Genomic DNA, 13,047 nt, shown 5'->3' on the forward strand with positions numbered 1-13,047 from the left:
CCTTAAGTACAATCTCAAATCAACTGATAAAAGAGGAGGACCAAATTACATTTGTTGAGCACCACTGGATCAAAATGAAGCAACGTCTTGACACAATAGTCAGTGGGAAAGTCCAGAAATCTAATTAATTCTCTGTCTGTCACAGCTGAAACGCTGCGTTGCTAAAAGGCCCTTTTCAGGATGTGATAACAGCTTGTGTCTGAGGGAGACAAAAAGAGGACAGGCGACGGATGGGTGTTAAAAAGATAAAACTGACAAAAGGAAAAATATATCAAGCCCATCTCTAAGCGCGGAGCTTATTGTTGCTATTTTTGTATTTACTGTGTCACCCGCTGTAGCACTTCTCCTTATTGTCTTTTGTCTGAGCTGAAAGCAATTACATGTCTCCCCCATCACCTGAAATACAATACAGTACAATAAGGCTTTAGTCTCTCGACTTAAAATGTGTTGGCAATGTGTCTGCAAAACCATTATCCACTAGCTTTTACTGTAATTTCACTTTTTGTTTTTGGGGCCAATTTTAGTTGTGTTGTTAAGCATGGCAATCAAGGTTAATCATAACAGTTGAAACCATGTTTTTATGCAATGTTTGACTTTGAAATTTGGGTCATTCTGCTCATTCTGTTGCTTAAAGATAATATTTTTTTTTTTCCTAATTTGTGTGTGGAACTTGTATCAAAATTGCTTAAATTTAAAACTTTACTTCATCCAGTATCAATCTTAACAGTTCATATGCCTTCTTATTGCTCTGGTTACATAGCACTCCTTCATCCTTTATGCCCATTACCCATCGTTTTGACCTTCACAATATTATTTCATCTTTCATATTTCCCATGGCACTACTGTTCCTGATGCTTGCCCATAACTACCCCCCATGTTGTGGTCCATTTCCTCCTTTTTTAATCCATCTCTCTTGTCTCACCTGAATCCCATCTCTGTTATTTCTCCATTCTCATCTTCTTTATGTGCTTCCCGCTGGCTCAGTGCGTGCTGAAGGAGATGTCCGATCGCGAGGCAGAGCTGACCAGGCTGAGGGAGAGCGCTCATTGTCTTTGGGAGGGACAGGCCGCAGGCAAAGGCTTTGTCCACCGCGTGTCGCAGCTCTCTGCACAATACCTGGCACTCAACAACTTGGCCAAGGTATTACTACTTTCATTGTGTAACCTGTACGTGTCTTATTAATGATGTTGGAAAATATGCATGCCTGAATACCTTTGTATATTCTTGTCTATCTGCTGTGTACACAAGCTTTGGATGCTGGACAATACAGTATTACTTCAACTTGCGTGAATCAATAAAAATACAATGATGATTAATGTAATGATGGCAAACCATAATAACATGGTTAGAAGCTCATAAAAGTCTGTTTTATATTATATGTCCCCTTTAATTTCAACGTTTGGAAACGCAAATACAGACAAAGATGTACTTTTCAACTGCATTGCATTTCCATGTTCTTCTGATGTTATAAGTGTGCTGTCTTTCTTCTATTGTCCAAAGGCATACATGTGATGAATTTGTGACTCTAAAAAAGTGAATGATTGCCTGTCTGTTTTCTGTCAGCTGAGCTACTAACGATGTCTTGGATATACCACCCCTAAGGCCCATAGTTGTATGGATAAGCTCTGGCATAGGTCCTCATAGTGAGCTGAAGAAAATGAATCAATCAAGTTAACGTGCAAAGTATATGTCTAAGGTGATTAATTTCTGTCTTAGAGGAGGCTGTGTACCCTTTAGTAGTGTTACGCTGTCTCTTGTTTAACATTATTCAAAACAGATTAGTCATGCCACTTTGCCTTAAGGTTATAAAACACAAGTGTCAGCTTCTGCAGTAATTTTATTGATACACTGTGTTCCTCTCCAGAAGGTCTTCAATATTAAAGTCAGAACTCTGTGGTTTTACCTTTACTTCGAGAATCATGTTGGAAATGCCAGAGCTGTGTCAGAGCAGGAAAATCTGACCTTTCTGAAGTTCTCATTAGATTGGCCCCACATGTAGTGATTAATTCAAACCAACTTATAGCAACCCTGCACTGACCACACAAGCACTTTTCTATTCAGTATGGGACAATGGGAGAAGACTGATAAAGTGATTAATGAGGTTTATTTACTTTGTCTGTTCACTCCTAGAAGGGCTATGTCTTGTGCTTCTTTCTGTGCAGAGTAATTTCTTTCTAAAGCAAAATCGTTTAAAATCATCTCTTGTAGACAGTTATTTTTTTTTGTTGGTTTTGCTAGAAAAGACAATTCCTTGGAAGTTATGTGAGGGCTGACTCTAAACAATGCATGTTATTCCGGTCTAGAGACAGGAAAATCCCTAGAGATGTCCTCCAGCAAAAAAGGAAATGAAAAATTGACAGCTCAAATATGGAGACACAGCAAACTAGTTTTAACTATCAGACTGTTTTACAGTTACTACAATTACAATTACTACAACTCTATTAATACTTTCTTAGTTATTCAGAATCTCACCACAGACATTCTGACAGTGTCGCTTTTTGGGTGTGGTTGTTTACATTTTGGATAAATATGATTTCAAGTTGCAAAGACAAAATACACAAACATTTATAAAAAGTTACTTGGTTTTCAAACCCAGATCATGTGTTCTGTATTCTGTCTCTTTTGTATTTTTTTTTTATACGTTTCTCCTATTCCTAAAGGATAAAGCCTCCAGGATTGAGCGGATCGTTGGGGAGCACCGCCTTTTCTCTCAGGGCCTAAAGGAGCTCCAAGACTGGGTGAGTGAGGCTCAGAGCGTCCTCAGCTCCTGCCTCTCTCCCACCACAGACAAGAGTGTACTGGAGGAGCGAATGCTTCAGCTTGAAGTAAGTGCAAGTACATTTATTGTTTTATAATACATAAAGAACATACATCATAAATACAATTAATAACCTAATCTCACTGACTCTAAACACTATGTAATTTTTTCAGTCTCCTTGGAGATTTTATTACTTTGTCTGGAATATTCCACAGTAGGGCATTAAACCACCTCCATGGGGACAAATAGGTAACACCACCAGTTCCAAGTTACAATTGGAATGTGTGTTTTTCAATATATAATTTGATCAAAAAAGCATGTCTAAATCAGATAAAAAATGTGAATAAACTCAAGCCCAGTTAGTACTAAAACAAGACCCAAGTTCTCTAGGACATAATGTCCACAATAAGCCAGACTCCGAATAGAGTCTTACTAGAAGCATCAGCAGTGATCACCACAGTGTGAGATCCAAGGATCTAGACACATAACAGCATGCATTGTTTTTCTTCTGTGTTTGTTCTCTTTGTTTGCTGAGAGGAGATTCCTCATTGAAGAATTGTTTTTTGTTTTTTTTTTGGTCTTTGTCTGCAGGCACTGCTGGCTGCTCGTCAAGAAAGGGAGATCCAACTAAAGATGCTGCTAACACGAGGAGAGGCGGTCCAAAGAAATACTTCAGCTGAGGGGGTACCAGTCATTCGCAAACAGATCCAGGACCTCAAGGACTCCTGGGATTCTCTGCTTTCTGCCTCCATCCAGTGCAAAAGGTTGGATGTCAATTAATTGATTGATGAAAGAAAACCAGGAAGTATCTGTTTCCAGTTCATATATTTACCTGGGGAAAAGGTTACAGGGACAACTAGATTTGGTGTGTTACATGTGTTTTTTTCTTGAACCAACAGTCAGCTAGAAGGCGCTCTGTCACAGTGGACTAGTTATCAAGAGGATGTGGGTCAGTTTGTGCAGTGGATGGACAGAGTGGAAGAGACACTCAACTGCGCTGACAGACAGTATTCAGAAATGAGGGACAAGACTGCCAACCTGGGCAAGACCAAGGTACTACCAATAAAATAAGTCTTAATGTTGGATGAAGCAAAGTAGTTTGAGATGTCATCTATGTCATTGGCTAAAACTAAACTGTGTCTAACTGTGTCCGTAAAAGCATACACACACCGACAGTAGTACTATTTTGACACTACAAATATTTCACACATATTTGTTATTTAACTTTGTCTTAATAACTTTCAATCATCTAGCTACTCTATGAGGAAGTACTGAGTCACAGCAGTCCTTTGGAAACCATTGCTACAAAGGGATCCAATATGCCCGAACACTATAATACTCATCTGGAGGTCCAGCAGCTACAATCACAATACAACAGCCTCACGGAAAAAGCCAAAGTACGTAACCATAATTTACTGAATGTTCTTATATTTTCAAAGCAATAAAAACAAAATAAACCCATCTTTTTTTTTTTTTTTAAATATAGCAAGTACTGTATATTTATGTATTATTTTTCAGAATGCAGTGAGCAAGGCCAAAGGGCTGGTGTTGGTGCATCAGGAGTATCAGAGAGCCCTGCATGTGTTTGAGGACTGGCTGGAGCAGGAGCAGGCAACTTTAGCAACTCTGTCCCATCCAGAAGGAAGTGTGGATACTCTCGAGAGCACACTGCAGCAGCTACAGGTAATGCAAAAAAAACAAACAAAAAACCCCCAAAGCAACAGCTTATAAATAATTAAATGTATGATGTACTCTACCAGTGTATTTTAGATATACCTTGAATACGTGAAATATATGAAGCAAGATATATTAAATTATGTAGGACAGAAAATAAATTAAATAGCTTAAATCTTTTTCAACAAAGCAAAGGGTGGCTACTTTGAGGATTTGAATATATAATGTAAAGATATTTTGTAGTTATTTCCTTGCTACATAGCCCTGTATATCTTACTTCATATGTTTGATGTCTTCTGTGTTTATGAAATGTAGAAAGTAGTAAAAATAAAGAAAAAAAAACATTGGATGTGATGGTGTATCCAAACTTTTGGCTGGTAGTGTATAATAATAAAAGTCTAAAACAAATATGATGACAATGTCTCATAGGCCTGAAGTTAAATTTAGATTTATAAATCTGTTCAATCTAATTAAATTGTTTTTCAACTGAGCACTTGGTTTAAAAACATTTGCCAAATCTACAAATGAACTGTCAGTAATTTCCTCTACTAAGTGATTAATAAAGTTTAATCTTCTGTTGACACTTTTTGAGGCATGCAATCTGGTATTTTGACCTCACAATAGAAAATCCAAATGGAAAGAAATGACTAAATGGCATCAGTCCATATTAATTTCAGCTTTGGCTCAAACATCAGTGAAGTCCAGCCATTAAAAACTGCTTTGATCCATTCTTTGTTGTCTTCTTTTTTTTCGCAGACCCTGCAGGAGCGTTGTTCAAAGGGGCAGTCTTTGCTATCCTCTGTTCTGACCAGCCGAGCGCGGGTTATTCCATGGGGTGTCCCGCAGATTGAGGACCGGGCCCTGGACACGGCTCAGAGGGAGTGGGGAGTCTACCAGGTCCGACTGGAGGAGACCCAGAGTCAGCTCAAAGCGACCCTGGGCAGAGTGAGGCAAATGGGGCAGAAGTTCCTGAGTCTGGCCCATTGGTTGGAGGAGATGGAGAAGATGGCAAACAGACGGAGGCATCCCAGGTCTGACAGGGCAACCAAGGAGGATCAGCTCAAGAAACTGCAGGTGAGGAAAACTAGACACAATACTGTATGTTCAAAGAAACATGTTGGAGTCTGATGATTTACTGAATGTCCCCTTTGCATTTATTGTATTTATTTAAGTATACTCAACAAGCATTTATTCGGCGTCTAAATAGATTGTACATAATATTCCAAATGTGATTTCATGCTTTTTATCCTCCTAAAGTACTTTTTGAATTTGAAAAAAAAACATAACATCCATAGATTTTTTTCCTGGTGTTTGTAAAATGTATCTGAAGCTATAAATATCTTCTTGAACTTCATGAATTCGCCATGGTGTGACATCACATATTTCTGTATTTATACATGCCATTGAGGCCCCGTGTGTGTTCAAAGTGGAACAGTGGGGGACTGAGAATGTTCCTATGGGCCTCCTCCCTTCCCAGTCTCTTCCTGTCAGTGTCACAGTGTCAGACAGTCTGCATTATTCTCAGGCAGATTTATAGACAGCACACACACTGTACTGACTATCACATTGTTTTCAAAATGTGTTTTTTTACCCCTCCTGTTTTTTCATATTTGTTTACATATCTAACCCTATGACTCCTTAAAGTCAACTGACAATTACATCATGAATAATGTGGGCTTATTATGCTAATGTATACATGTCTGGTGTCCCTTGTGAGCAGGGGTGTCTAGAGGCAGCGTTAACTCGACAAGAGGAGGTAGACAGGCTCTCTCCGCTGGCCCAGCAGGTTTTAGAGGAGACCTACATCAGCAGTCGGGTCAGTGTTACTGCCACACAGCTAACGACCCGCTACCACTCCCTGCTGCTCAACATACAGGTGAGGCGCTGCTCAGAAATGAAAGCTTTGACTTATAATATTAAGAAAAATATAATGGTATCTCATAGGACTAAGACACTATTGACTTCATTGTGAATGTAAGGATTTGTATGGACCACAACAGAAAGTAGAAAGCATGGAGTGAGTTCACTGAAGTTTGGGAAGTGACTGGACAGTTTAATCTGTCTTTTTTCTTATGAAGAATTTGTTTACTCCTACGTCTCTGTGTACATTGATTAAGATCCTAATCATTTTGAAAGCCCCCCCCCCCCCCCTTTAGTCGATTAATTGATACACAGGACATATCGACCAAGAATGTTTTTACTCAACCACTGCTCTAGTATCTCAAATGCTTGTGATCTCATCTGTTGGTAAAAAATTTGTAAAATTGGTTATATTTTACCCAAAGGATATTACAGAACTAGTAAATCGAATCACTTTCCAATGAAATTTCCGATGTGTGAAAATATTTATTACTGAAGTATTCAACAATAGGTTGATTAAATCTAGTTTTCTATTTTACTCATGTCTTTATTCCACAAAATAATATATAACATGTAAATAACTCCTCACTGGTGCATTATCTTCTATATATCTGTGAAGTGCGTTCCTGTTGTTTGCCCCTGTGGGCTCTTCTCTTGGTTAAGTTGTCTCACCATTGACTTGCCTCCTCGGAGAGTTTGGGCTTGTTTGTCTAACGCCCCATTGAAATAGCTCTGAGACTTTGTCTGTGTTGTTCTCTGTACTGAGATCTAGACGCAGTATTTGCCTGCTCCTCTGGGGGGGACTAAAGGGAAATCAATGGGGCTCCTGTGGACTGGGGCTGAGGCTATAATTAAACGCTACAGAAGGCAATCTCACACCCAGCACCACAAGTGGAAAAGCTTTACCATCGCTACACTGATTTTTACACCTTCAATAACCACTCCTCACTTTCCCCTCACTCACTCTGGTGTTAAACCTACACCCCAATCTCATCTATAATTCTTAAACTTTCACTTCAAGTCTTCAAGTGCTTCTTCATGATTTCCTAGTTAGCAAGTCCCTCCTTCCCTGTTGAAATGCAGAAAGATCTGGAACCCGACCATAAAGTGCGTCAAACAATCATCAATGCTCCAATCACAGACACTTATTTGTAGTACATGTCTCCCAAATGCTGAAGACCTTACCACTTATATCCTTGTAACATTCAAAATAAAATGTACTAACTTCGTTTACTTACATACAGTTAGATAGAATTTAGTGCTTTGCTTGTTGATTCTGCATCAAGCTGCTTTGTTCGTTTGCTAATTGATGAATCCTCTTGTCAGTCACGACCACTGGAAATCATGGAGACGATACATGGTTCTAGACCCAAACTTCTTTGTAAAGTATTGTAAAAGTATGTGGTCATGGCTGGCCAGGCAAACTTCATGAGGCTAAATCTAGCAGTAACAAAAAATAAAAATATATGGCGATTCAAACTACAGAACTGAATAATGAGGAAGTTGAAACAAACCAGAAAAAATATTTACAAAATGAGGGCTACAACTGAATGTAATCTAAACTAAACCAATACAACATCACCTTACCAGAACTAAACTAGGTATAATCCAGATCTTCTTCCTGGTTTTCTGTTTGACAACACCATATTTCTAACTCAGTAGATGCATGTAATTATGCTGTGTGAAGTGGGGACCATATGTGTGCGAGGTGAGGAGCTGTTACCTCTACTCTGTCTAGTCTTCAAAAGGTGTTCACTCAGCATTTCCAGCTAATTGGAGTTTCTCACCACAGGATTTGCAACTAGACTGAATAATGTGTCAAAATCTACATGAAAACCCACCTCATCCACATGTTATTGACTCTAAAAGCCCAGTCAAGTGGATAAAGCGTCAAAAACATGAACAAAAAAATCCTCTCTTGTCCTTGTAGCAGTATCTATTGACATTCAGCAGATGAAAGGCAGGGCAAGAGAAACTGGATATTTTCTGCTGTGATGGGTGATCACAGAGCTTTTTGGTCCTTTGTGGCCACCGTAGACTGTGTTAAAAGGAGGAGGAATAGAGTTATTTCCTGGATATCCCCCTGCGTATAGCTTTGTTAATAATGTTGAGTGTTGTTTTAAGCCAAGGTACTTTGAACTGTAAACCACTATTTACAATATGAGAGATGTTTTAGTATATTGCTAATTCCGTCACAAATCACGGGCACTGGTTCATATACGGTTTAAATTTGTATTTATTTGCAACCAGTGGTATTAAATTCATCATATGATTCTGTTACAAGAAGTCATAAGCCAATGGTTTATTTGTTTCATAAAAAAGACTTGCATATAAAAGAGAATCAATCAAACAGAATCTGGAGTACAACAATGCCAACACTATGCCACTATGACTAGTGTCAATTACTGCTTCAGGAGTTGGACGACTTTTGTCTCTAGTGAATGGGGCTTGTTTATATGTTTTATCTTTTATCTGTTTCTCATACTTTTTCAGGAAACCATCAAACACCTTCAGGAGGAGCTGAAGAGCATCAATGAAGCAGAAAACCTTTGCATCTCATTTTCTGACTGGCTTGGCTCAACTCAAAAAACCTTCACAACTTTAACTGATAGCTCTGAACCTTTCGACCGCATTACTATGGAGAAAAAGATGAAGAAATTAGAGGTATAAACTTGTCTCTCTTTTGCATGCTGTTAGTTTGTTAATTAAGCTCCACGGGTAAGACTGGATTTAGCTGCAGGTGCAGAGATCTCTATAGTATTCCTGTGTAAAATAGTCAACATAAATCAGTGTAGACATTTAGTATTACCCAAGTGAAATGTCATGTTAGTCTGATTTAATTTAAGTTTAGAGCACAAAACATGTGCGCATCTCATCCAACATTCAAGCCAGAAAAAACTCCCACTCCAAACTAGTTTCTGCCAAAAATAACTATGCCTGTACCATCACACTTTTGGCAGGTGTGGTGTGCTTGGCTGGTTTAATATGCATTTCTGTAGCGTCTGCAAAATGTTTGCTTTTAATTTTGGAGAGCAGCAGACAAGATGGTCACTGCAGTATTTTTTTTATCTTGTTTAATGGGCATCAGAAGAAAGTCTACTTCTATAATTTCAAGAAATACAACTAGATTTCCAAATACTGTAACATCATCTAGACCAAGACTGAGCCAGCACTAAACCAAGGGTCTGCAAAATCAGTGCCTTTTATTTCAGAAAGCAGACAAGATGGTCATTGCAGTCTTTTTCTCATCTCGTTATGTGGGCATTGAAGAGAAACTTGCGCAGCCTGCAGAGGGGAGGAAAATCACTGCTATCGTTTGCTTGGCATAGTTCACATCAAGTGTGTGTGCGTATCGATCGGCCCCTTTATGAAGACAAAGCGGGTGCGGTTTGAGAGGATACGTGGTTGCGGGGAGGGACCGCCCACAGTGAGGCAGAGGATGAAGAAGAGGCAGTGTCAGGAGCCTGCTGGCACAGACACTGTAATTGATACGGTGCCCTTACCGCTTCACTTCACACAGGCATACACACACTGGCCTCCTATAAGCACTTGTTTTATATGAAAAGTGCTAGCTAACAAGCATCTTTCAAGCCTATAGCTCCTCTGTGGGTTCATTTACGCTACATTATTTAGTAGAATCTGTGTTTGGCTTTCTTTCATCTTTAATAATAGACCCAAATGAGGCATAATCGCGGCTAAAACAGGAACCTTACCATAGCTAAGCCAGGTGTCAACCAGTTTGCACCAAGACAAAAATCTAAATTAGGACAAATCTATTTATGAACAAAATGGTGTACGTGTTAAAAAAGAAACCCATGTACCATCACTGTCCTCATCCTACAGTTTGAGAACCTTTTGTTTACCTCATTGCTTTTGGTCTTCCCCAGTCTCCAAACAGTAATCTGCAGACATTCACACTTTTGCGGTACATCATCTGGTGCAAGCTTTGTGCTAATCCAAGTCTGGGATCGATGCACAGTGTCTGCATAGGGACCAGAGACACGCTGTCACCACATGTGTTCTTCCCTCTCTGTGAAAATGACACACGAGCACGCCATCGCTTACCCACTCTCCTGTAGTGAGACCTCCAGTGCTGCTTGGTCTGTCTGGGTGATTACTCATTGACAGAAAGAAGAGAAGTCAAATTGCTTTGTCAAGGGCCATCAACTTTCTATTATTGTTTTTACACTACATTCTCCCCAGAAAGTTGCAACATAATTTTGAATTTTTCGATAAGGACAAAATCTAAATGAGTACATGCAAACATTGTGTTCATAATCGAGGATCTACTTAACAAACAGGTCACACTGTTGCCACACATCCAATCATTCCTCTACTCCGCCCTTTCCTTATTTTCTAATATCTGTGACATTCATTCATTTTCAAGGACATTTTCCCAAGTCCCTACAGCTTTTTGGTATATATAATCATTCATTGTTTCCCATGAGGTTAAATAGTTATATATCTGTTGTTGTTATCCCTGCATAAGAAATATCCCACTATATTGAAATTATACCTATTATTCATCTGTTGTTATTTCATATCTAAATCAACAGGAGATGTGATTTTTATGTGATTTTTCATATAAGCAGTAGTTGACGTCTCTTGGGATGACCACAGCAATATCTTCCCACAGATACTAAATATAGTCTCATATATCAAATCTTTATGTGTAGTGTCAGACATATTGGAAAACAAGAGTATAAACACACGACATGGTACATTATAGCAGAAAATAAATGAAAACTGTACTAGGAGCCCTATAGCATTTCCCAGGCTGCTCTCTTTATATCATTAACAGCTACTATAGATGAAATTACTGTAGTTTTCATCAATATCCAATTTATTTCAGCGAGAACTTGCAAAGCTGAACTGTGTAAGTAAATTCAAGCCAAGCGTATAATTATTGATAAACTGCATTGTTTCCACTTTGTACTATATTGGAGTAATGACACAACTGTTCTGCATTTATTATGTTATGTCCAACAGCAGTGTTTCTCCAGCCAATAGTGATTGATGTGTCAGTTAACTCACAGGTTTCAATATAAAGTAGAAATAATGAACCATAGGGCAGCAGGGAGGAAAATGTACCCCCCAAACTGTGTGATATTGGAATATATTGAGTGTTGTTAAATAAGGTCACAAGGCGGGGTGCTTGTTTTCCTATTAGACCAATGAAAGTGCTTCACACCAAACTCGATCGTGCACAGATGAAAACAAGCCTTGTTATATTAGATTATCAACACCACTATTTGGAGCACTGGGGTTGGTACAGTGTAACACTTCTATCTCACAATAATAGACAGATGATGAAAGCTAGATGGTGTCCCATTGAGTGACGAGCTCTGTGTCTTTGCGGTATGTTGTGGTTGCCCTGGAAACCCCTGTAGCTACTGCTGCCTGTTAAGGGCCTTTATAATTGGGTCCTCCTTTCATATTATCCTCCCTGGTTTTCTCCATGCGTGACCTCCCCGGTCTTCTCTCCACGCCTCCTCCCGATGGGTGGAGTCTACCCGATGGGTTCAAAGCCTTCAAACAATGCCCAGGCAGACGCAAGGTGAATAGGGCAGCACTGCAGGTGAAGGACAGAAATTACCCATACAATTTTCAATGGTGTCCTAAAAGCTGAAAAAAGAAGGAAAGGAGGATGATGTTATTCACTTGATCATGTGGTATCAAGAACACATGGGATTATATGGCTGAATATGACAATATCTTGTTTTTACACTATGCACTCTAAACTGAACATGACAAGGTTTAAACAAAAGGAAAAATGATTGCCATAGTTTCCTTTGCTTGAAATTTCACTTACGAAGAAAATGCTAATGTAATTTTGACTTAAACTATATTGTTACCTTCCATGTCTGCTGCTTCTTTCAACATTTGACCAAGGAATTTGTAACCGAAGAAGATCATTGCATCCAGTTTTTGCTCATTCAGAAATGTATTTATCTTTTTTGTTTCCCCAGAACCTTCAGACTGAACTCCAACGTGGCCACAGTTACCTGAAGTCCTTGAGAGAGAGAGCAGAGCAGGCAGCTGGCTTCCTGGATGAGGCTGGTGCTGAACATTTGGGTGGAGAGGTGGAGGCCCGACTGTCCCAGCTAGAGGAGCTGTCCAGCGCTCTTAGACAGGATCACAGTTTCCTGGATCGGGCCTTACTGCTATCCAAGGAGTTTCAGGACCGCTACAAGGCCCAGGCCCAATGGCTGGTGGAGACGAGGGTGGTGCTTGCAACTCCGGTAGAGCCCAAAGCAGAGCTATACCAGAGGAGAGCTCAGCTGGCGAAGTATAAGGTAATGCCATTAGAATCTAGAATATCTGCACAATATTTAGATAGATAGGCAGACCGACAGACCGACCTTTATTTAGGTTATTTGCTGCTATGACAAAGTTGTTGATCAGATATGGTTTCAAGTACACATTTGTTCAAAATGGGCTCAAAATTGGATTCAGTTGTTTATCTTTATAAATCCCAAACCCTGAAAGTTTGTACGCAAGCAGCACGCAGTTCAAGTAACAATTTAGTTTAATTAAACACTCACAACAGTGATCATTACTCATCATTTGCTCCTTGCTGCAGGCCCTGCTCCAGGTGGTCCAGTCCCATGATGGATCTGTCAGGGCGGTGGTGGAGAGAGGTGATGCTCTGTTGGCATTGGTCCATTACCCCTCAGTCCGAGACAAGATGAACAGGCTGCAGAAGGACTACTGTGACCTATGTAACACCGCTATGGTAGGGCATTCGGGAAAAT

At 39.6% G+C, this 13,047-nt stretch overlaps 1 protein-coding gene across 1 annotated transcript in view; it reads left to right on the top strand.

Moving 5' to 3' along the window:
• Window positions 1–13,047, top strand: part of LOC117392485 (nesprin-1-like) — an 89,440-nt gene that overhangs the window by 70,004 nt on the left and 6,389 nt on the right. Inside the window, exons 59-69 of the mRNA XM_055232405.1 lie at window positions 985–1,140; window positions 2,661–2,825; window positions 3,350–3,522; window positions 3,658–3,811; window positions 4,012–4,155; window positions 4,277–4,441; window positions 5,189–5,506; window positions 6,153–6,308; window positions 8,786–8,956; window positions 12,262–12,588; window positions 12,876–13,028. Of these exons, the coding sequence (XP_055088380.1) occupies window positions 985–1,140; window positions 2,661–2,825; window positions 3,350–3,522; window positions 3,658–3,811; window positions 4,012–4,155; window positions 4,277–4,441; window positions 5,189–5,506; window positions 6,153–6,308; window positions 8,786–8,956; window positions 12,262–12,588; window positions 12,876–13,028 (2,082 nt within the window). The remainder of the gene's footprint in view (window positions 1–984; window positions 1,141–2,660; window positions 2,826–3,349; window positions 3,523–3,657; window positions 3,812–4,011; window positions 4,156–4,276; window positions 4,442–5,188; window positions 5,507–6,152; window positions 6,309–8,785; window positions 8,957–12,261; window positions 12,589–12,875; window positions 13,029–13,047) is intronic.

This window comes from Periophthalmus magnuspinnatus, chromosome 24 (assembly GCF_009829125.3).
Source record: "Periophthalmus magnuspinnatus isolate fPerMag1 chromosome 24, fPerMag1.2.pri, whole genome shotgun sequence".
Lineage (NCBI taxonomy): Eukaryota > Metazoa > Chordata > Actinopteri > Gobiiformes > Gobiidae > Periophthalmus > Periophthalmus magnuspinnatus.